The 25,539-nt window shown below is 39.4% G+C and overlaps 1 protein-coding gene across 1 annotated transcript in view; it reads right to left on the bottom strand.

The window, feature by feature from the left end:
- Positions 1–25,539, bottom strand: part of LOC107288957 (catenin alpha-3) — a 237,381-nt gene that overhangs the window by 47,440 nt on the left and 164,402 nt on the right. The window contains exon 5 of the mRNA XM_029284460.1: positions 14,866–15,047. Within this exon, the coding sequence (XP_029140293.1) occupies positions 14,866–15,047 (182 nt within the window). The remainder of the gene's footprint in view (positions 1–14,865; positions 15,048–25,539) is intronic.

Below are 25,539 nucleotides of genomic sequence, written 5' to 3' on the forward strand. Positions count from 1 at the left end.
ACAATATAAAAGGGGAATATAAAAAATGAATAATAAAATTATCCACAGGTTCTTATAACTAGAAGAAGGAGCAGGGACTGCTTTTGTTGTGCAGTACTTTACCACCCATTATCCTCTGTCAAGAATGAAACTTTGGCAGCTATGTGCCTCTTCGTTTCAACTTGGCATTAGCGTAAGGGGGGGAGTTGTTGCTTTAGAATGGGTTAGACAGAGAAACAAAACCACTACGATTCTGCTGAAGACCATGAGAGCCTGAAACCTTTCCAAGGACACGACAGCAGGTGTGGAGAGGAAACCGACAGTTCCCATAACAAAGTGAAATTGTTTACGTGGACTACGTGAATGATTGGGGATTTTGCTAAGGAAATTATTGTGTAATTCTATGAACTGGTGTCTGGGAACCTCAGAGTTAGTTTTGCTTTGACATTACCATGCCATGTATTCAATAAACAGTAAGATTTTTAGCAACAGAATGAACCTGGATTTTTATTTGGATTTTTGAGCTGAATGTTGACACCTCTGAATGATGCCGTGGTAAGAATTGCATCCAACTATCCTACAAAAAATGGCAACACCTTGGTGATGTTGGCACAATTTGAGAAAGCATGTTGAGATTATCAGTGGGTGAGAGACACAAAGTCTGAAAACTGTCAATCTCACTGAAAGGTTGAAGGTAACAGCAGATCACTTCTAAACAATGGCTGAAAAAAACACTAGTATCCAGATACAACCATATTGTCAAGGGGCACTGACTGCATTTGAAAATTTACTTTTAGCCAACTCTTCCATATGACTTCAAAGTTGCATGAGAATAAGTAGAACCTACCCTTTTGAGTGTCAATCATAAAAGCAATGGTTTCAATGTGTGATGCTTATTATTTCTTTTCTTTTTCATCGCTGACAATAACTAGATAAAGGTGCTTAGAATTTCCAATTTATTTGCATTGTTTAAAAGAGTTTTAATTTCAAAAGACAGGGGACTCATAAAAAGGGATAGAGGAATTGCTAGTTTGGAACTGACTATGCATGTCCCTGCTCATCAGCTTTCAGGGTTGAAGATCTTGTGAGTAAGGAGACATAAGAATAAAGTACACAGATTGAAGTCATTTGCAAATGATTTCAGGTCACAAATCTGTAACAGCAGTTTGAATGTGCACCAGTTAAACTTTCAGAAATAAAGAATTTTTTGCTCCCCCAAAATGAGCTTTCTACCTTTACCAAAATACTTCCATTTTTCATAAAACCTTTGAAATGGAACAATATAAAATAAATTGCACGGTACATAATGTAATTAACAACACTCCTAAATATCTTATAAATTTGTATTTGATACCTTCTTTGAACAGCTGTTATACAGTTGTGACAGGTGTTTATTAATATGGATGTCTAATTACATTTCAAAGTTCCTAATATCTTAGTAATCCATCGTTCAAATATATGTTTTCATTATATATTACAATCACTTATCCAAATATTTCAATCTGTCTTTTTTCCACATACTTATCTCTGACTCACAAGGAAAATATCCTCCTCAACAATATTTCAAAGGCTAATATGTTCTTTTGATTATATTTATCTAAATCAGTTTAAATGACTGCCTATCTTACTAATGCTTACTTACTGGGTGACTAATGAAGATTAAAAAAAATACAATATAAAAATGCAAATCAAAAGTGACTAAACAAAAAAAACTCCCAGATACCATGCATCAACAAGGGTCCAATTATTCTCCCAATCTTTGTAGCCACGAAAACAGCCAGGTCTTCAGGGCTTTCCAATAAGTAAACAGGGTTGGAGCTAACCTAATTTCAGAGGTCCTGTGTTCTAGAGCAGAGGTACCCAAACTTTTGGGCACCAGGGAGCAGTTCCGTGGAGAGAGGTTTTTCCGCGGACAGGAGAATGTGTGGTTTTGTGTGCTGCCTGCATCTCGCCGATGGGTCTTTGCTTGTTTGTGCGGCCCAGTTGCTGGCATGCCGCGGCCTGGTACCGGTCCATGGACCAGGGGTTGGGGGCCCCTGTTCTAGAGGGCAGCTGCAGCTGCAGAAAAGGGATGATCCTGGGTCCCACTAGTGACAAACCCTGATCAGAAGGGACCCAGAGCAGAGAAGAGGAGAAAGAATGAGTGTTAGGCAGTCCTTCAAATACCTCGAGTCCATGCCATGTAAAGATTTATAAATAAAGATTAACATTTTGTATTGCACCTGGAAGTAAACTGTGAGCCAGTGCAGTTCAAGAACAAGGTGTAACATGGGCATAATGAGGCATACACATAATTGGTCATGCTGCTGGATTGTGGACTAATGAAACTTCTGGATGCTCTTCAAGGCAGCTGTATGTAGAGTAGATTGTAGTAAATCATTCAGGAGGTAATCAAAGCATGAGTAACTGTGCCCAGCATCTCCTGATTCAGGAAAGGGCAGAATTGCTGCAAAACATAAAGCTAACTCGTCTACAACTGCCTCCTGCTCTTCAAACAGGAGTTAAGAGAGAGGCCCAAACTGTCTATTGGTTCTGTCTGGGGTAGTCTTGTCTTTGGCCCAATCTAGGACCAAATACGAAAGAACCTGGATCCATCCCAGCCACTCCAGTTTGCTATGGTTAAGCTGAAACTTTTTTTTCCCTATCCTCCACAACAAACACTGTGTGATGGAACTGTGTGATGGAACCTGGAGGTGCAGTGGGGCAGAGCTTTAACAACAGAGAAGCCCAGAATAACAGACAACACAGTCCCAACTTGGATGTGGAAGGAGGGAAGAGGTTCAGGGAAGCCACACTGTAGACTCTCTCAGGATCTAGTAGGTAAGTAATGTATAGCTTTAGTTTGGCAAAATTCTGTCTGTTAGGTGCAAGCATATAAAGGAGGGGTCCCCAACCCCCAGTCCGTGGACCAGTACCAGTCCATGGCATGCCAGCAACTGGTCCGCACAAACAAGGAAAGCCCCATCCGCAGGATGCAGGCAGCACTCAAAACCACACCCCTTCCGGGCCACAAAAAAAACCTCTCTTCACGTAATCGATCCCTGGTGCCCAAAAGGTTGAGGATCTCTGATATAAAGGACTGGACTTGATTGGATTTTGCTGTCTTGTCTCTGGGCTTGGGCCTGAGATGAAGATAGAACCTCTACACCATTGCTTGGTTGGATTTATTGTTCCTATGGGAAAACATTTAATAATGTGGACCCAAGGCTATTATTTTACGGAAATTTACATTGTAAATATACATCTCGGGAGATGTGAGATTTTGTATAATTATGACTATTACTCACTAAGAGTATCAAAAAAAATGTGGAATTCAAATTGTTTTGAGTTTCAAATAGGCTGCTCCCATCTCAACAAAGTATCCCACCTATACTGGAAGTATTTCAAGCTTGAAACAGAGATACACTCTGAATCTGGAACATCTCTGATGTGCATTTGTGTATCATTGCAATATTTCCCACAAGCCAGAAGAGAACTTCCAAGCTCAGGAGGGAAATTTTGTCTTTGTAAATTTCCTATCTAAAAAGGCTTTCTCTATTTTTATTACCATATCTATGTCCAAAGTGGGAAGATTCTCTCCTCCCAAATTGTCCCAATATTATGTTACCAAGATTTAGTGGCAAATTACTGAACTACAGAGCTTCAACATTCTGCTGTTGTTTTTAGAATAAGCAATGAAATAGATGTATTAAGTCTTCAACATGCCTGTTATCACCAGCCTCTGTGAAAAGGAAAGCCCAAAATTCTGATTCTCTTGCAGATCCTGGTAGCCCAAAAAATAATAATGAACAAAAAGCACAGCCACAAGCAGGGAATAAGCTGAAATGACCTATAAATTGGCTTGATAATGTGGATAGTTTCACACAGTTTTTAAACAATGACTCTGCTTTATCCTATTCTCCAAACATAAAAATCGTCTATAAGCAAATTCTTGCTTTGTTAATTGAGTACAGTATTAAATAACTTGGTACATTATTATGAATGGAAAGTAACCAAAGAGAGAAGCAACCTAGAACGAAGGAGGAATTTCCCGACAATGAGAACAATTAATCAGTGGAACAATCTGTCTCCAGAAGCTGTGAATGCTCCAACACTGGAAGTTTTTAAGAAGAGACTGGACAGTCATTTGTCTGAAATGGTATAGGGTTTGCTGCCTGAGCAGGGGGTTGGACTAGATGACCTCCCAGGTCCCTTCCAAATTTATCGTCGTCATCATCATCATCATCATCGATAATCACACAGTCAGACAGATGTTCAGACTGGATTTGGCATTTTATCTACCTATCGAGTCCTTACCAAGGACCTGGGATAGGCAGATGTGGATGTTTGATGGTATTACAGATACCGTCGCAGGATGGAAGCAGTTCCTAGTAAGGCCGCCTTTTGCAATTGACTAATGGCGAATTTGTCAATGCCAATGGTGTTCAAGTGGTGCTCCAGTTGTTTTGGGATTGCACCCAAGGCACCTATTACTATTGGTACTACTCTTGCTTGCTTTTGCCACAGTCTTTCTATTTCTATTTGTAGGTCTTTGTATTTTGTTATCTGCTCCAGTTCTTTCTCGTCTATTCTGCTGTCTCCAGGCATTGCCACTATCCAGACTTTTTGTCTGTCTTATCGACAATTGTTAAGTCCGGGGTGTTATGTTGCAGGTTGTTATTTATTATTATTATTATTGTTGTTGTTTGTTGTTGTTGTTGTTGTTATTATCCTTTCATCTGCCAGTGCAAATTCTAGTGCAAACGGCTCATTCTTCTGCTCCAGAATGAGCACCTGGTAAAGTCTGGAGAAGCAAGAAAGCTGTCAAAATCTCTCTGCTCTGAATGTGTTCATTCTTCAACATTAATGCCAGCAGTGTCTGCTGTGGGATTTAAATAGTTAAGATGGTAGCCGTGATCATGCCGATATAGTGGCTATTGTGGGGAAAATGCCCACTTAAGTGCTCAATAACACAAAAAAACGTTATTAGCTAGTCATCTGGACATATTAAAAAAACACTATTAAAACCAATACAGAGAAAACAGTAGGATATATTCATAGTAAATCATCATCCTTACAGTTAACCCCACTCTGTTATAAGTAGTCTGTCCTTTTTGAAATTGTTTTTTNCTGTAACAGTCTGGTTTGGTACAGCAACCAAACAGACAGGTACAGACACCAACTGATAGTTAAGACTGCAGAAATTACAACCAGACTGCCTTCCATAGAAGACCTGTATTGCGCGGGTCAGAAGGAGGGCTGAGAAACTATCTACAGACCCCTCACATCCTGGACATAATCTGCTTCAACTTGAGGGAGGCCTCAAGGACGCCACTATAGGGCATTGCATGATAAAACAACTAGTGTGCCATCACTCTGCTGAACATCTAATTCTCACAGTGCTGTCTAGTGTCTATGTATATTTATCCATGTAATATGGCTGTTGTATTATCACTTTATCCTTCTTATCATCTTCTTTAATCCCCCCCCCTTATTGGCATGATGATGATGATGATTCTGTTGCTGAAAGCTGAAAGCTTCTGCACCAGAGATAAATTGCTTGTGTGTCTAATCACAATTGGCCAAATAAAGTATTCTATTCTATTCTGTTCTGTTCTGTTCTGTTATATTCTACATTCCTATATTCTATTCTATTCTATTCTATTCTATTCTATTCTATTCTATTCTATTCTGTTCTGTTCTGTTCTGTTCTGTTCTGTTCTATTCTATTCTATTCTTCATTCCTATATTCTATTCTATTCTATTCTATTTTATTCTATTCTTCATTCCTCTATTCTATTCTATTCTATTCTATTCTATTCTATTCTATTCTATTCTATTCTATTTACAACTGCCGTGACCATTGGGCTCCTATCCTCCCAAATAAAAAAAATGCAAAATGTTGAATCTGATAACAATATGGGCTGACTTTACCGTAGCTAATAGACAAAGTATCTGTCGATTCTTTTTTCCTAAGAAGGCTTCCCAATTTGCCCTTTCTACTGATACTAACACCCTCTAACATAAACTGTGTCTTTTATTGTATTTCTCTGCCCAACACCTATTTTTTGTTATCTGTCTTTTCCCCCCTCTAGGGTCCACAGGCAGCTGCACTTTGCCTGCTCTGGCTAATATGCACTTCAGAAACATATATGCAAGGAAAGAATTCATTTCTCCCCTGCAAAAAGAAATTATGTCAGGATTTAGCCAATGGGACTTCACACAGATGGGCACTCTACCTTTAATGAGTGATACAGACATTCCAGAAAAATGACAGCATGGTAATTATTTTGTATGCATTTGCAGGTCCCAGAGAAAAAGAGGTCAGCTGCTTTGTTAATTAAGCAACTGCTTCTTGTCTGCAGATGTAGAAACTGTTGCCTTTGGCTAAGTCTTCAGTAGGAAACCTCTTTGCCTCATTCACTTTTACTTTCTCTTTGGTTTGTTCTAGAACAGACATGTCAAACACAAGGCCCGGGGGGCGGATGCGGCCCGCGAAGTGGTTTCATGTGGCCCGCGAAGCCATCCTGGAAACAGTGAGGGAACGGCCCCTGCTGCCTTGGCCCTGGCCTAGGCCAGCCGGGAGCCAATGTACAATTTTGTGGTGGCCATCTATGCTGAAACACATTCAGTCTTAGCTCCACAAAACCATCTAGAAACAGCGAGGAACCAGCCCCTGCTGCATGCTGGGGAGGTGTCATCCTTTGTAAAGAATGAAGAAATGGACCATGCCTTGGCGCTTGCCCCGGTCCCACCCCCCTTCTGCCAGAGACTCTCAGATCTGTCCCACTCCTGCCCAGGCCCCCACAGGCACCCTTGACGCGAACGATGTAGAGCTGGCCATGCCCACCCAGTAGGCCACACCCACTCCATCCACGCCCACCCAGTATGCCATACCCACCCTGGCCACACCCACCTGGCCCCCCGAGGGCAACCGCAATGCTGATGTGGCCCTCAATGAAATTGAGTTTGACACCCTTGTTCTAGAAGATAGATCTTTAATGCAATTCCCACAGTTAAAATAATAAGTTCACCTCTGCTGTGTTCTTAAGGAATCTGAAAGAAAAGGAGCATGTCATCTCTGTGTGAGACAGCAATTTTCTTCCTAGTCTTGTCCCCTGGTTCTAACAACTGTAGCTTGCTGCATTGACAGCATAAATTCCTCAAGAGTCTCATCCTGTACAGTTGATCCAAACGCATTGGGGAGGGCTCCTTTGAAATCCAGATATAGTTTCAATCATCAGATACTTTGATGTGAACACAGGAAGTGAATATATGCACGCACGTCATCAGCCTCTAGCAATACCTTTCCCCCTTTTCTTTTTAAGCAGGCATACCTGAACCGCTCTCAGAGTTAAGGGCTGAAATTTACGCAGTGTTATTGAAGGGAAATTAATATTGTTTTGCTTTAGAAACAACAGAAGAGACCCTCATCAGAACATTTATGAAAAAGGAAAAAAAACATTTATTTATACAACAATTTGCATATTTTTCCATCTCCTTTTTGTTATTGTTTAAGTGCCTGATCAAGTAAATATTGATCAGAACTCTGTGAGTATTATCTACTCGTGCTCTGTATAAGACTGATTGCTCTATCTCAGGGGTCTTCAAACTTGGCCCTTTTATGACTTGTGGACTTCAATTCCCAGAATTCCTCAGCCAGGCATTCTGTCCATAAGTCATAAAGTCATAAAAGGGCCAAGTTTGAAGACCTCTGCTCTATCTGAAAACAAAGCTTGAGATGAACTCCTCCCCATCAGCAATTCAGGAAAGCATGAAATCATAGAGACATTGACTGTATATCACATAACTGTTTACTATTCATCAGAGACCTAAGAGAAATAGACAAAGACTTGTTCCTTACAACTGGGTCCCTGTCTCAAGTTTGTTGAAGCGAAGCCCCTCTTCGCTTTTCAGTTGGAGAACCCGAGTCTAGTTCCAGATTGTAGACGTCCTGGAACTCAGGCCAAGGTCTCTTAATATCCACTAGTGAAAGTGTTGGCTTAGTTTCCACTGGGAATCTTTTGTGAAACCTTTATTTACATCAGGGGTCTTCAAACCTGGCCCTTTTATGAGTTGTGGACTTCAACTCCCAGAATTCCTCAGCCAGGCATGCTGGCTGAGGAATTCTGGGAGTTAAAGTCCACAAGTCATAAATGGGCCAAGTTTGAAGACCCCTGATTTACACTAATATTTGGCATAAGGTCTCCTGCTTTGAACAATGGGTGAAGACCTCTTAGGTCCCTTCCATTATAAATCATAAGGCTGTAGTGTATCAATACTCTTTGAGAAAGAAGGAAGACATTGTTCCTGTATGCTCAGCTAGCAGCAGTCAAAACTCTAACAATTGTTATCCACAGAGTTGAACAATGGGTTATATTCCTTTTAAAGTTCTGATATGTTTCAGTGTGATAGAGATAATTGCCTGTGGGTTACACACTCAAAGTGACAAGTTTCAATGTTTACTTAAATCCTGGGTCCATTCCTCATTTTGTAACAATTGTCTGTGTAATTTATTACTATCATTCTATCCAGTCTTCTATCTTACTGAGTTCTTTGAACTGTATGTATTTTACTTAATCTTCCTTAATATGTTTGTTTTACTTACACATATCACAGAGAGCGTGCTGCGGCACATTTGCTGTTAGTAATGAATCCAGCTGGTTTTTCTCTGAGGGTCCAGATGCTACTCAATTCATCAGCGAGAACCAACCTCTAGATGGTTCCAACTCAAATGTGAAAATGTCGCCCTTCATCAAGAATTCACACATCTCTGTGGCTAGCTATTATATTAATATAAAGTACTGAATAGCCAGTGACGTCAAATTTGTAAAAAGCAATCTAGAAAATCTTCCAGAAATTACAATATTAATTATATTTAAGAGCCAGATAATTAAAGGTTTTGAAAAGTCTGTTGAAGGAATTAATATGGCTTCAATAAAGTCCCGATTCACTAATCTTTTGGCATTCTTTGAAAGTGTCAGGTATAGAGACTGGGCTGCTCAAAATGTTTAAAATGTTCCAGGAAACAATGGAAATTGTTTCCTGGAACATTTTAAATGCTTTTTACAAATTTCTCACATACAATATTCAGCAAATTCAAGAAACGCAAGAGTGGTGGGTAGTTAAAAGAACAAATATTATAAATAATGAATGCAGGTAGTCCTTGACTTACAATTCAAAACAGGGCTGGAAAATTCATCATTAAGTGGCGCAGTTGTAAAGCAAGGCATCACATGACTGCATCCTTTTATTAAACGAATCACCATGGTTGTTAAACAAGATGCCATATAATCGTGATTTGCAACCTTCCCTGGTTGGCTTCTCCCTTTACTTTGCTTGTCAAAAGCCAGATTGGAAGGTCATAAATGGTGATCATGTGATTCCAGGATGCTGCAGCTGTCATAAATTCAAGTCAGTTGCCAAGCACCCAGGACTGTGATCAAGTGATCACAGGGACATTGAAATGGTTGTGCTTTTTTCAGCATTGTCATAACTTCAAACAGTCGTTAAATGAATGGTCATGAGTCAAGTTCTACCTGTAAATTCCATGATAAAAAAATAAAAAGAAAAGATTCTAATAGTGTACTTGATTCCACAATACTAATTCAGGTGATGATCCATTAATTAATGTAGAAGGTAGATGTATGTTCACAACATGTTTCTTCTCTCTTGTGAGAAACTCATCTTTAAAAGTGTCCTTTGAAATGGTTAAACATAACCAATTTAGTTTTAGAGGGGAAAGACTGTAAGAGGGAATCTAGGTAAGAGAATTCACACAAAGAAGAGTTTATAATTTTTAAATCAACCTAGAAAGAATTGGTAATGTCATTCTGCACCAAGACTATCAAAATAATCCAACTGAATTCTCCCAAGCAAACAGGCTTTTGCATACCTGGCCAGCCTTATATAAACAATTAATCATGGTTTATAAAAACTATTAATCATGGCGACATATCATTATCAGGACAATCTCACATTGTATAATTTTATATAACGAAGACAGTAGCTATCTTTAGATATCATTCATTACCCCTCCATTGCTGGTTTGAATTCCTGTGTTATAGTGCCATGATTGATAGCATTTATACCTTCCACACAGGTGGAGAAATATTTGCTATGTGTGCCTGTAGATATGTTTTACAGATAAGCCAATTTAAATCTGCATATTTCCTAGCACTGGGAATGGAAAGAATGGGAGGAAACAAGAAAAACCTTTTGTTATTAATTGGTTATTCCCAGTGGTGGAATTCAAATAGGTGAACAACCGGTTCTCTGTGTGGATGCCGCTTCTGGAAGTCCATTCTGGGCCTGGGCAACAAAAAATTAGCTACTGGTTCTGCCAAAGTGGTGTGAACTGGCTGAATCCCACCACCGGTTATTCCTCATGTTAGCAAGATCATCTTATGTGCTTTTTATTATCTGCAGAACAGCCTGACACCCCAGTGCTGTTTACCCTGTTGAGGCCAAAGCAATATTTGCCCACCAAAATTTAAGCAAATTTACTTTCAAACCTTGTTTGACTTAAAGGCAAAGCACATAATTCCTTGCAGTGTTTGTTTACTTTGCTTCATACAAATGGCTTATATCAATTATGCAGATTAAAATATGATCATAAATTAAAAAATAGAGTAGGAACAAGATGAGATTTTTTTTTCTCCTGAGCTTTGCTGAAGAAACTATCAAAGGGGAAAAAAATGGCAGCTACAATATTTTAGAACATTTGTCTCTTGCAACAGCTGCAGCTCTTTGGGGGAAAACAAATGGCCATCATGATTCATGTCTTCATCATCTCTCAATTAGATTACAGTGAACACACTTTACACACGGCGGCTACCTTTGGTAAATGGAGGTACTTATGACCATGACTGACCCTGGAATTATAGTCATAAGTTGTCTTTAGGTGAGGCAACCTCACTTAATGATCACAATCCTGGCTCTCTCCATTGCGGTCATTAAGCGGGGTGGGTGAGGCCAAGCTCTGTACTGAAACACCTCCCCAATCACACATGGCCTGCCCTGGGCCGCCCAAGGAATCCCTCACCCTCTGAGGTAGCCCTCACACAGCTTCCTGCCCCACTGGGTCCCACCTTCTTGGGCCTTGCTCCACTTATCTTTTCTGAAGATCGTCTTTCCCAATGACAAGCACTAGGTGGCCTTCCCATTCAGAGGCCGCGTTGTGCTATCCCAAGTGGACACCAGTTTAGGAGTGGCTGAAATTCTCGCAAACTGAAAATGGCGGCCACTTCCAAAATGGCAGCCACTTCTGGGCACCACATGGCCTCTATCTAGAAAGGTTGTATGGCACATCGGCTGCTTCTCCTTGAGAAAGGCATTATGATTTTCACTATTAGATAGCCTTTTACTTTGGAAACAAAGTACATTATATCTAGATTTCTTAAGTTCATAAATCGTTTAATTAAATTGCAACAATTCAGCAATTGATGGTGGAGTTGATATCAGAATGTTTCAAAATGTGAACTCATCTGCTCCGCAACAAGATTTTATTAAAACATGCTTTATTTCGTGAGATTGAAAAAAAAAAACTATTTGCTATTTGAGATTTTTGACTATCAACTATATTTTTATTTGTCCCTAAAGAGGCTAAATATTCACAAGATGAAAATGTCAACTTTTCAGTTTTCCTTCTATAGCTTTTAGGTTTTAAAACATCTAAAATACATAAAATATGCATTATGTTTATCTTTTATTCTTAACCTTGTATGATCTGTATGTGTCAGGTCCCCAAAGAAATGTATTTTAATCCTATGCCTATTTTCTCTTTTCTGAAGCCTTTCTTTGTGGTCTGCCATTCTGTTGGGAGGGGGGAGCTTTTGGGATTGCTTGCACTGTCTGCAGGATGCCCTTCCCCCAGGGGATGGAATGTCTCACCCTTATCTAAGAGACGGTTTTTCAGCAGTTCCAAGAAGGGTCCACACCCATTTGCACCACTCAGGTGACCTTGATGACACAGATAAATCTCCAGGTGGCCTCAACGACTCTCTAACAGAATGCAAATGACCAGCTGTCTGCAAGGAGTATAAATCCTTCCATTCCCCACCATCCAGTCAAAGCTGAAGAAGCTTCTTGGATGAGAAGTGAAACATCTTCAAAGAAAAACAAGAAAGTCCAGTTGCCTCGTGAAAAAGCACCTTTGGGATAACTATGACATGGCTGACTGAGAATCTCCATAGACGTTTAGGTGACTATTAGTTCAGCAGTAGCCTTTTTGGAATGAGGAAAAGGACCTTTTTGCCAATTCCCTTTCTCCTTCAGTTCCCCTCATATTCCAAAAATCTGCTCTGGAGAGTTTGGGAAATTGGCAGATAAAGGTGGGAAATTGCCCTGCAGTTTTGATGGTGTAAGGGGAATTATCCCTGGCAGGAAGAAATGTTGCCTTCTAAGGCCCTGGCTGCAGCATAAACCCAGCTTCATTTCCTTACTTCCTTTTCTGTCAGCACCATTAAAAAGTGATCCAGACAGTAGGAAAGAAGTTCAAAGATCTTGCTTATGAAACTATATTTTGTGAAAACCTTTTAATACAAGAATCCTTTCTGCATTGCACATTTAAAGAATATTCATAGAGATTATGATGTCAACGCTGCAAATACTGTATATTCTTGCTTTGACAATATGCAGAACTGTCTGGTATTTTTATAGTTAAATCAGGCAACAGTGAAAGGGGAGGAGAATAAGGAAAGCCCGGGAAAAAGAAACCGGAAGTAAATCACACCTTCCAAGTTAATTGGAAGATGTGAACCATGACCCCAAAACAGGGGAGGGAAAAATGCTTGGAATGTATGTGCAACGGAAAATAATCTCAGATCTAAGCATTTCCACCATGCCGTACTGACATCTCTGTAACCTTAATAAATGCTTTTAGGAAAAAAATATGCCTGAAAGTCCTTTTAAGTGTTTCGTTAATCAGACACATGACATATATTTTAGAAGTACCTTTTAGTTACTTTGAATATTAACAGATAGAAAAAAAATGATTACTGTATATACAAATGTATTGATTGAGGCTGCATATTACACAATCTGTAACACCTTTAGGTTATTGTTTTATTTAGCTGTAATGTTTTTGCAATATACCCAAAATTTAGCGTGAAAAGCGTTTGGCTAGAGAGCAGTCTTAAGTATCCTTCCTTGAGGCTTTCAGAAGAGACAGAAAAAAGAGACAGAAAAAAGGAATTCTCGGCCATTTTGTTTTTCTTAGGGAAAAAAGAGGGTGACGCAGCCATATTTAGGACTGATTCTCTTTCAAGAAGGGAACCAGAAATTTTGGGGGTGGGGAAATCTTCTAACATAGTCATGGTAGGTAGTAAATCTGTAAGTCCTTTTAAATACAAATGTGCTGAAATGGAAGCTACCAGAAAAGTAGTGTGGTACATCATTGTGTGACAGAATAGGTTCAATTTCTATAGAGAGGATGTTTCCTTGTCATCTTTAAATGATTTTGTCTGATAGGTGACTGAAGAGCAGCGAATGCCTACAAAATAAGGACATTGCACCTTTTTGAGTCAATTATCAACAACAGAAGAAGGGAAACAATTTTAGTAATTTCTCTATCATCATCACAGTAGTCTCCTGATCCTCCTTCTGTATTTTCTCCAATTTTCTAAATTAAATTAGGGATTGATGGGGATTTACAAAAACTTGCCACCCTCCTGGTATGCATCAAAATTGGTATTGTATCAAAGAACACTTTATACCAGATAGATACAACCCATTCTTCATAGAAGCCATTACTAGCCATGTGTTAGTTCCAATATGTTATATTTTGATAGTCTACTGTTTTCTTTAGGACATCAGAGTTATGAGAACCTCTAAACAAAAACCATATCTACACAACCTATTTAAACTGCTTGGACATGCATTTTCTTCCCCTTCTGAATGTAGAAGTATCATTTGTCCTAGAAACCTCCATGCCCGCCACTTACTTTCTCCATGGTTCATTGAGAAAAGCCATGGCATTTCAATTAGTGCAAAATTGATTCGGGTTTCTAATGCAGCCATGGTTACATATCACAATGAAAACCACTAAGTGAGTAAATTCCAACTTTTTTAGTTGTCATGTAAATTGTTTCTTAACCAAGGGTCTTCTTTGCCTTAGATCATTTTGTGATGTATTCATCATAAAAGGGTCACCTAGAGCAAATAAGCATTAGCAAAACAAAAAATCGAAAAGGATGAACATCTCACTGTCTTCCTCCAAACCAACATACACTTTAAAGCAGGGGTCTCTTATCAACTTTAATTGGGTATTTCTAGTTTAATGAAGAGAAGGACGAGGGGGGGGGGACATGATAGCAGTGTTCCAATATCTCAGGGGCTGCTACAAAGAAAAGGGAGTCAAGCTATTCTCCAAGGTGCCTGAAGGCAGGACAAGAAGCAATGGATGGAAACTGATCAAGGAGAGAAGCAACCTAGAACTAAGGAGAAACTTCCTGACAGTTAGAACAATTAACCAATGGAACAACCTGCCTCCAGAATCAGTGAATGCTCCAACACTGGAAGTTTTTAAGAAGAGACTGGACAGCCATTTGTCCGAAATGGTATAGGGTTTCCTGCCTGAGCAGGGGGTTGGACTCGATGACCTCTAAGGTCCCTTCCAACTTTATTATTATTATTATTAAACTTGTGGGCTTCAGTGACTGGCTGGGAAATTCTGGGAGTTAAAAGTCCACAAGTCTTAAAGTTGCCAAGGTTGGACACCTCTGCTTTAAACAATCATTGTGGCACTTCTATATTTTACAGTGAACATTTTAATTTTCGGTTCTATTAGTTTTGACATGCACTTGTCACCTACCATTATAAAGCCTTTTCTCTTTTCCATTTTGAATGTGACAGTGACTTCCAGTGCTCAGAAATATATATATTTCTTTTAAATTTTTGCACAATTACCTTGTGAAGTCTGTCATCTCCATCATAATCACACACATCCGTTTAGCGAGAACGATGATGTCATTGCTGGTGTCGTCCCATATTTCAATCTCCTTATCAAGCTCACTCTTGACTTTCTTAAAATCAGCCACTTGTTCAGCTATCTTTTCTTTTTCCGCCTCTGGCAACTGAGTCATCTTTGCCTGCAAAATCAAGATAATTTGATCTACAAAACATCTGCCTATATCAGAGGACGTCCTCCTTTTACGGACTGGAAGGGACTTTAACAAATTATTGCTGTAAATAAGATGTGACTGTGAAACAGCTAAGATCGAATCCACAAATATTTGGGCCAAATTCCTGTAAGAGGGCAAATTTTTATTAGATCTTGAACAAACATCGTAGCTAGCATAGTTTCATGCACAAATAAACCTTTCTTCCTCCAGTATTTTTTTTTAATTTAACAGGCCACTCAATATCACTAAAAGAAGACAATTTATGCCCAACTACAACTACTTTGCTAAGTGTAACATTGCACTTTTCCCTTCATCAGAGTTATCCAAATTTGGCAACTCTAAGACTTGTGGACTTCAATTCCCAGAATTCTTCAGCCAGCATGGAGTTGAAGTCCACAAGCCGTAAGGTGGGCGCTCCCTCACTGGAGGTTTTTAAGAGGCTAGACAGTCACTTGTCTGAAATGGTATAGGTTCTCCTGCTTGAGCAGGAGGCTGGACTAGAAGACCTCCAAGGTCCCTTCCAGCTTTATTGTAAGGACCCACTTCAATCCCACATCTTAAGAAAGCAGAACTCTTGGAAACAATTTCTTCCAACAGGAACTTTTATTAAGAGTAGTTGATAGCAGGCATAATAGACAGGATCTGAGGGATTTCTTTACAGATCGATACTTTAAAGTGTCCCTAAGCAAACCCCACCCCACAGTTCATCTGGACGGTTCAGACCGGCCAATACCCAGGTGTTAAGTCCATCGTGGGAAAGGGGAGATAACATCGGTCCGGCTCTGGTTGTAGCACGATGTTCCACAGCTCTTTACACCTCCTTTTGAGACCGGAGAAATAAGCCAGGTTCCAGAGGTTTTTATTTCTTCCCCCCCCCTCCTTTTCCTAGCTACCAGGTTAAGGAGAAGAAAGTTCAGAGAGATGCATAGTGCAGGAGGCAATTTGTTACATTGTAATGGGCAGCAGACACAGAGGCAATAAACAAAAGGTTATATTGTAGCAAATAAAGGAAGTGAAAGCAATAACCCCACATGCATATCCCCCTCCCCCTTGGGAGTATGGCAGAATCCAGGGGAAGGTGAGATTTGGTTTTAGATCAGAGGAGATAAATAGAAATGAAATATAAATGGGTTCTGACATTTATTCTATTCTAAGTTGCCAAGTTTGGAGACCTTTGTCCTACAACAAAGGAAAGCAAGTTCTGTGTAGCATGTGAAGAGATATAGCGGAATAGACCACAACAGTGAGGGAGACAGCTCTGTGCAGATTTCAACTTCCTTTTATTTCTTCCTAATCTGACTATTTAACTTGTGTATTGAACTTGCTGTGGCGGTTAGGCTGCTAGTAAGGTGTGGTGTTTGGCGTTTCTCTTCACTGCCATCTAGTGGTCATTCAGACTTTTCCCCCCTGAGGATTTGATTATCCGAAATACTACCTCTCTCCATATGTTTGTCCAGCCATTAAAATCAGCAGAGAAAAGCCCTTTTGATAATGCCTGATTTTCAAAGTTCTATTTATCACTCCAAGTTTGGAATGTATTTCAGCATTACAGTAGAAGAAAAAAAGTAGACCAGGCAGCTGGATCCAGATCTTCTTCAGAAGCTTGCAAAGGGGTACATGTCTCTATTTATGTGTATGCTTATTATACACATGCTTAAATTATGTATTTAATCCATGAGATCAAAATAAGCAAACATTTTCCAAATAGCTCCTCACTGAACAATCACCATTCTCATTTATTCTTAAGTTTCTTTTTTCTCATCTAGGTCTCACCCATCTTTTCATGTCTCTAAACAGAATAACATTTCTCTGAAATGCATTCATTCAGAACAGGGGTCTTCAAACTTGGCCCTTTTATGACTTGTGGACTTCAACTCCCAGAATTCCTCAGTCAGCGTCATAAAAGGGCCAAGTTTGAAGACCCCTGATTCAGAAGATTGTTTTGCCATTATCACCATTCACTGGAACCTAACATGCAACTATTACCAATCTATACATTCTTACTTTCTTACTTTCATATCATAGTGGTATGTGGTTGTATACCACTATATATTCTGAAAACAACGTAGATGACACCAGTTCATACTTTCTGTCATTTTAGCTCATTTGTTCATAACTGAACCAAAATATTCACTTTCATAGATTCACAAAGTGCGCTTCATAAGATCACACCTCCTTCATTCTGATCTACTCCAACTTTCCACTTTCTTTTAGCTTACTACAATGCTTTTTTTCTAAAAAAAAAAAAAAAAAAAGGTGCTGGAACTCACACATGTCATACAACCCACCTTGCCTACTCTACAAGGTTCCATCCCAAAAAGGTGCCGGAACTCCGTCCTGGGCGTTCTATGAGAAAAAAAGCCCTGGGCTTACAAATACCAAACACAAGTATTTTTAGTTTAGTCATTTGTAAATTAATGCTCTACTCCAGCTATTCCTTTTCCCATTTCAGTGGCAATCTTCTATATACTGTATGCCATGGTGAATATCAACTGAGTCTTTAGATAATGACCTCTGCTACCCGTTTTGGTTTTGGAAAACTGAGGCTTTCACTTATTTTGCAGTCAGTACACAGAGAGCTGCTGAAATGTAGGGACTAAGGTATTGAACCAGGGCGGGGAAAATTCACAGTCACACAATCTATATTCTGAGCATGACCAAGCCCAAATTATCCTACTTCAGACAGCTCTTAGGAAAAGTGACTAATGCTGAGAAGGAAAAAGAAGATGATCAGCAGCAAGAGGGATGGATTTAGTTACAATGGTGATGAATGCACCACTGGAAGACCTGAATGAACAGATTAGGGATAGATCATCGGGGGAAAAAAATCTACTTACAGTATGTGGTCTCTATAAGTCAAAAACAATGATGTTACATGACTAAGCAATCAACCATCCTGGCTTGCTTATGCATAGTATGAGCTATGTTTGGAATACAATTGGACTTTGGTTGCACTTGTGGTATAATGGGCTCTTAATTTTGTTTTGGGCTATTATTTTCTATGTCCTGAATTCTAGCCCTGAAGTGTGGAATGCTGTAGACATATTCTAAAAGCCTTTTAGAAGAATGAAATATGTTCCTCATTTATAGAAGGAAAGCACTCGATATGAAGAGATGGGGACAGGAGAGATGCAGTGAAAGCTGGATCCACAACTACTTCATTCTATTGCCAAGCAGTCTACCTGAATTTGAGTACCGTTGAAGGAATAACTTTATATGAAGATACATTGAGATTGTTCCCCAAGGCATGACATGTGAATATACTAGTCAGTCATTTTTAAGGTCCATGTTCAATTTTTCCTTCTAGTTATGCTTTAATTTCCAGGAATTGCCTGGAAGCTCCTTTTTAATGATCACCATCTTCTTTGCAGCTGTCAAGGATGATACCATCTGCCTTGCCAAAAGGCGATCAGAATGAATTGCTCTGAAATTGCAGTGGAACTGTTCAAAATTTTAAAACAGTAAAATGCCTGACATGTTCAGAAAGAAGATGGTAGCTTGAAGATACAAAGATACAAAAAATTCAGTTGTTTAGTTTACTGCCCAAAAAAACAAGCTCATCACAGTCTGGAACTAAAAAGAAAAACAAGAGAACACGACCTCATTCTCACTTCTACTATACGTTTACTAGAGATAGGGAGCAACTAGCTTCTCCCTAATAGTTTCCTAAGTGCACCGCAATAAATCCTCTAACATAAGCAAAGAACTGTCCTATCAGGGCTTTTTAAATAAAAGTAGGCAACAACCTCAAGAGCCTACATGCTTAAGCAAGAAAGACCTAGAACCAGCCAAGTATCAGAAGGCAGAGCTGATGGTTTCAACATGCTCATGAATGGTTTCCTACATTGGAAGAGGCCACCTCTGATACTTGGCTTTCTGCACAATGGGAGGCAGTGCCCAACTCACGCTTAGTTCCACATGCTTCTGGGTGTTCACTGGTGATAAGGATTGCCATCACCCTGAACAATTCTAAGCACATTACTGCCATTTCCCATGAAAAGCCAAGCAGAGCAGGGCCCCGTTCTAAAATAACGTGAACATTGGAACAACGACCTGCCCATCCATCCCTCTCTTCTGTTCTGTGCTATTTTAAAATTTCTCTTGAAGGGTTAGGGGAGGACCTGGGTGTGGTTCAAAAGACAAAAAATAATCACCTGAGAAGGTTGAAACTCTTCCCCAAATCACAACTCAGGTCCCCTTTGAAGTTTTCTAGGCACTAAAAGTATTCAGGTGGAGAAGGCAGAATTTAACCTATTTATAGATTTACCGTATTTTTCCGTGTATAAGACGCTATTTTTTTCCCCGCAAACACCCTGTTGAAAAATCAGGTGCGTCTTATACAAGTGCAGCGTCTTATAGACGAAAAAATAATGGTAACCTCCGCAGCCCAGGGCATGCCTGTGTGGGTACTTTACATGCTGCTGCCATGCCGCCTGGTGCAGGTGTCAAGCCCCTGTGGGCTTGCCACTAATGGGAGGGGGGAGGGGGCAAGATTGTCAGATGGCGGCATCCGGAGGTAGCGGATGGGACCAGCAGCATGGATGGCAGCGACAGCCCTTTCCATCCCTTGTACCTGTATGCTAGCTGGGACCCTGTGGAACACAGCTGCGAGGCCATCCTGTTTGATAATAGCGGCCGGCCGAACTTCCGGATTTGCTGGCTCAGCAGTTCAGCGCTCTGCTGAACAGCTGATTGGTGTGGAGAAACGGCGGGAGTTTAAAACCTGCCTTCGCTTTGCTTCCCTTGCTGTCATGCCGGTGCTCATGCCAGTTTGTTTACCAGAGTCGGAAAGCTGCTGCTGTGAACTGACTATGCATGCTCATCATGCCAGATGCTGGTTAGGTGGGTGGGGGGTGGGGTTAGCCGGGAGGCGTCTATTTAGAGCGTTAGAGGCGGTTGCTCCCAGCGCTGACTTTGTTTGCTGTTAGCTTGGAACTCGCATGCCAGAGCGTCTTATACAAGGGTGTGTCTTATACACGGAAAAATACGGTAGGTCCAGTTCTGCCACTTAAATGTAATAATAACCTTAAACATTATCATTTCCTTCATATATTTTGAAGTTTATTGTTCCTTGTGTTTCTAATGTTTTCTTTTTATATCCTTTGGACGATAATAAAATATCTATCTACTTATCTCTCCGGCACTGGATGCAAATTAATATTGCAATGGGAGGCACAAACACGCACAGTTTACCAGTGCTAGTTAAAAATACATTAAAATATGCTTTCCTTGGTTAATTAGCGGATTCATTTGAACACAATTTCATTTTTTATTGTAAGGGATCATGTTTATAAAACTGTATATGATGCTTTCTTTTTTTCTTGCTACTGTCTCCAATACTTGCCCTTGTACATACAATACATTGTTGACAGAACTGTCCCAGAATTGCAAGCCTGATAAAAAGCAGAAGGAGCCCATTGGCCTTACAATGGAAAGCCTAACAAACTTTAAGAACACTGAGGGAGCAACCGTACAATTATAGACAGAAATGGGACCCTTGCAGGAGATATTTTTGAATCCAGGGGAGATGAAAAGCATGAGACAGAAATTCAAAATCGGTCAGTCTTAATTACCCTAAATTTTGTAAGAGAAACACTTGGGCAGGATTTCAAAACATTGTTATTTTATTCTACTAGCAATAAAAATCTTTCCAGAAATCCAAGTGACTCTTGTTCCATGAGTTTGCCAGCCTCTTAGAGCATGACATTAATTTTGAAAAACCGCTGGCATCAGAGAGGCACTCTGGATCTAGACAAGGCTTCTGACCCTCAAAGTTCCCCACTGTTGGTAAGGCAAGTGACAAATGGCACCAGATAGAGTTAGACTCACGGGTTTGCACAGTGCTATAATTTATGTCCCTCAAAATAGGCCAGGTCAAGGCACGGCAGGAATTTCAGGAACTCTCTTCAATGTTGTAACATACAGTACAATAACAGAATCTTGAAAACCTGTCCAGGTTTCTCTCTGCCCCACCTTATACCAAACAAAATTAAGGTGGGGTGTTTCTTTCTCGTGTTTCCATCTATTTAGGATGTGTGTAATCTTTTCTGCAATGCCCTTCCCCTTTCATTCCTTCCTGGTCTCAATACACATTCCTTCAGACCTGACAAAGAAAGACTGTGGGATGTGGCAACTGATGTACACATGCCACTTTGTTTCCCATTTCCCAAGGAAACATGACAGAGTCATTCACCTTAATTACTCTTGTAATTACTTAATTACTCTACTTATATGTTGTGTTCAGCTATTATTTTGATAAGCTTTCAGCACTATAAGGTATGCAAAGGTTGGTCCAATTAGAGGGATAAAGCTGTATCAGCATCTTTGGGGCAATTTGGCAACTCACTCACTTGTGGTCCAAAAATTATCCATTAGGTCCAAGTGGACTTAGGTATAGCTCCGCTGTTTCTGGTTCCAGACTCTATTAGATATGTGGTTACACCTGCCAGGTATCTTAGTCAGTTGGAGTCAGTAAACCACCGGAAAGCATTCTCGCTTGTACAGTGTCATGCATTTCCATCAGCCGTCCTGTACGGCAAGTATAAAAAGACACCATTGGCTGAAAGACTCTGCTCCTGTGGCTCAGGAGAGGTGGAGACCATTGGACACATACTCCTTCGATGTTCCTTCTATAGAGCTATTCGGAAAAACCATATCCTCCCCATAATTGATAGGTATCCTGGTCGTTCGGAAAGTATTTATATCCAGTGGCTGCTTAAGGATGAGCAGGCAGTGATCACGGCACAGGTGGCTAGATTCTGCGCAGCAGCATTGGGGATTCGCCAAAAACATAAATAAACATTTTAGATCTTTTTAATAATCTTTTATCATTAATTTTATTACATGTTTTTATCCAGCATTAGACTATACTCAATGTATTTTTATTGTCAGGTCAGTATGATTCAGTTTTTCTGAAGGTAGCTAGGTTTTGTTATACTGTCTGTAAAACTAGGCAGAACATGGTCGCCCATTGATTGCATCATTGATTGTAATATATTGCTATGTCTTCTTGTGTTGGTTCTGTTTAGTTTTGTTTTATTTGAATGTTTAATTTATGTGTTGGCCTTTGGCTGTAATAATAAATTGATTGATTGATATCCATTAGGTCTGGAAAAAAAATCTAGCTATCCTTCCTCCATGATGCATGTGCCAAGCAGATGGGTTAGGGATTTGCATTCTGTTCATCTATCACTGGAGCGCTGATATTTACAAACTTCATGGACATCAGTTGCTTATCTGATCAACAATTGGCCAACTTGTTCCGACAGAAATTTTGAAGGCTTCCTCTTATCTCCGAGTCCTGATAGGGTCATAAAAATCAGTTAAGGGTCATCTAAGTAGCCCAATAAGAATTCTTCCTCATCACAATCTTTCCTTGATTCTTTTAGGCCAGGGGTCTTCAAACTTGGCCCTTTTATGACTTGGCCCTTCTATGACTTGCATGCCTGGGTCTTCAAACTTGGCCCTTTTATGACTTGCATGCCTGGCTGAGGAATTCTGGGAAGTCCACAAGTCATAAAAGGGCTAAGTTTGAAGACCCTTATTTTAGGCTCTTGCTGTCTAGATTCCTAATTTATCAACATTTCAGGAACTTCTGGAGACAGGCAGAGACTTATAATTTGTGGCTTCTAACACAAAAGTACACAGCCTGCAGCCCCATTAATATATGTATTCCCCTCTCCGTCAACTAAATCTTTGGAGGGCTTTCCAATCTCTTGCTCCCAAATTGCCACCAAATAGTAATTCTTAAAACAATGGAAGAGGAAAAATACTAAATATTTGGAATGTAATTATATTATATTATGGATGTTAAAGGTTAAAATTGGAATACTGTAATTAAAAATTAAGAATTAGATAAAACTTAAAAACAGGATATGGATATGAATAAGCAAAAAGTAGATTGACAAATGCTTTAATTAAACTTGTTATGGTTAGAAATTTACTACTTTAAGTATGTTATATCAAATGTTAAGGGAAATAGAGAAGGAATCTTTGATAATGTAATCTGAGATATGTACTAAAATTTTTGTTACTGAACTATTGACTACCCAGTCACCACATTGCTTTCTAAATACCTGGATGTTAAATTGGAAAACTAATAAAACTTGTTATATAGAAGAAAAGTGGGTAGAGTGGGAAGCCATATTTGTTTGCCCCATACAGCCCCCTCTGTTTATTGAATGCTCTCGCTCATATGGTTAGGGATCCAATAGAAGCTATGATGGCATCATGCATGTCATGATGTCATTTCAAACATTATGAATGTTCTTGTCAGGCACAAGCAACCAGAGCCATTGGTAAATAGCTGAAGCAAGCACCTTGATTGCATGGAAGCAAGCAACTTTAAAGGAGAATATTTGTAGCTCAGGGTTGAAATGAGGGGTCCATGGTGCTGTCTGAGCTTGCTTGTTACCTTGCAGACATTTCATTACCAAACTAGATAACATCATCAGTGCTAGTAAAAAGTGCATTTGCTGTCAGTTTATATTCTAGTGGCTTGCCGTGTCAGTGTTGGTGGGGGTGATCTTAGAGACTTCTTGGCTGGGCTGTTTACTGTTGGCTTCTTTGGCAGTTTTTTTTTTATTTGGGTATTGTTTACTTGATTGTTGGTCTGATGTTAAATTTGGAGTTAATCTATGCTGATCTGCGTGCTGCTTGCTTGGGTCTTTTTGTTCTCTTTTTTGGCTGTTGATTGTCTCTTTTGCATAGTATATATATATACATATATTCTGAACAAATAAAATAAACGTGAGCACCAGGAATATTATAAACTGAAAAAGTTTAATGAAGTTACCAAGCTTTCATCCAGGAGTCGGGTGCAAATGTTGAACAACCTATAAAAGAAACTCTCCCACTGACTAGCATCTAACCCTGACGATGTCGGTAGTATACCGACGAAAGCTTGGTAACTTAATTAAACTTTTTCAGTTTATAATATTCCTGGTGCTCACGTTTATTTTATTTGTTCAGAATATGAATATACCCAGGATTCGTATTTTTAATGTTATTATTGATATACATATATACATATATACATACATACACACACATACATACACACACACACACACACACATGCACACACACATATAGTTAAAGTCTAGCAACTTTATTGTTCTCTACCTAAATTATAAGAATCTCCCCAGACTGCTCATCTTCCTCTGGGAATGACCAGATAAAGCTTCATGGATCTTGGCTCGGTGCTCAGGTTTATGCTTTTTGCAGCTGCACAATGACTCTAAGCCAGGGGTGTCAAACTCGCAACATCACGTGACGTGTCACGACGTATCACGACTTTTTTTTCCATTCCCGGCAATGACACATCCGGCCCGCAGGCCAGCAGTTTGACACCCCTGCTCTAAGCTAAGCCCATGCTTTACCCCCTTCCAATCTAGCTGACAGTTTCCCAACAATTATATTCACATTAATTGCATGGTGTGATGTGAGTGACTTCATTTGCTACCCTTGGCAACCTCTCAGATGTTCATATTTACAGAAGCCAATATCCGTTTGTCAAACCTATGAACCTGACGTATCCTGCCAATGGAAACTGGCCTCATTTAATATCATTTACATCTTAAATAACCTTTCCAGTTCTTCATTAATAAGGGAAACTTTAAAAATCTGAAAAGAATAAAGTGCAAAAATAAGACTGCTGAAAACCACTCTCTTTTTTTTTATTGCACATTTTATTTCTCCATGAACGCGAGAGCAGTTCATGTGAATGAAAAAGTAAATGCAGGTAATATTCCAATTAATTCTGAATATGTTCTATATGTATGGTAGATTAATTATTTAAAATCATGCAAATTGTGGAGTAGAATATAACTTCTGCTTAATTATTTAAAATCATGCAAATTGTGGAATAGAATATACCTTCTGCTTTAGAATTCCAATTAGCTTTAGGCAAATATGCTAAATATATTGCAAAACATGTGCTATAGTACATTGGGGGCATTTAAAAGGTTCATGACCTTTCTTTGTTCTACAATTACTGAACTGTACATTTAAGAACCTAACAAGCAACACAGTTAGAAGCAACTTTCTCTAGGTCATTCATTCATTCTCACCTACTTAAAATAGCCCTGGGCCTTCCTGCTCATAAATCATACATGATAATCAGACTCAGGAACTGATCTCAGTGGTAATCTTCTCTGGTGTCTAAGTCAGAGGTACAAGGACTTTTCAATATAAAGGGGATAATGTGAAGATTTTTTCCATAGAAAAAAAGAGTCGAGAAGGTTTTCAGTAACATTTAACTGAAGTTTGAATTTCAGCTAAAAGTAATTTTCTGACACATTGCCCTTTTGGACTTTGTGTACTTTATGAATGAAAATATGTTGTTAAAAACCGTGGCTAAAATGGATGGACAAATCAGTTTACTGGTCCCAAAATAATGTTGGATTCATCATAAAACCATTCATCCCATTACTGCAGTTTCTTTAAAAGATTTGCAACA

This window comes from Protobothrops mucrosquamatus, unplaced genomic scaffold, assembly GCF_001527695.2.
Source record: "Protobothrops mucrosquamatus isolate PMUCROS unplaced genomic scaffold, P.Mucros_1.0 scaffold612, whole genome shotgun sequence".
In the NCBI taxonomy this organism is placed as follows: Eukaryota; Metazoa; Chordata; class Lepidosauria; order Squamata; family Viperidae; genus Protobothrops; species Protobothrops mucrosquamatus.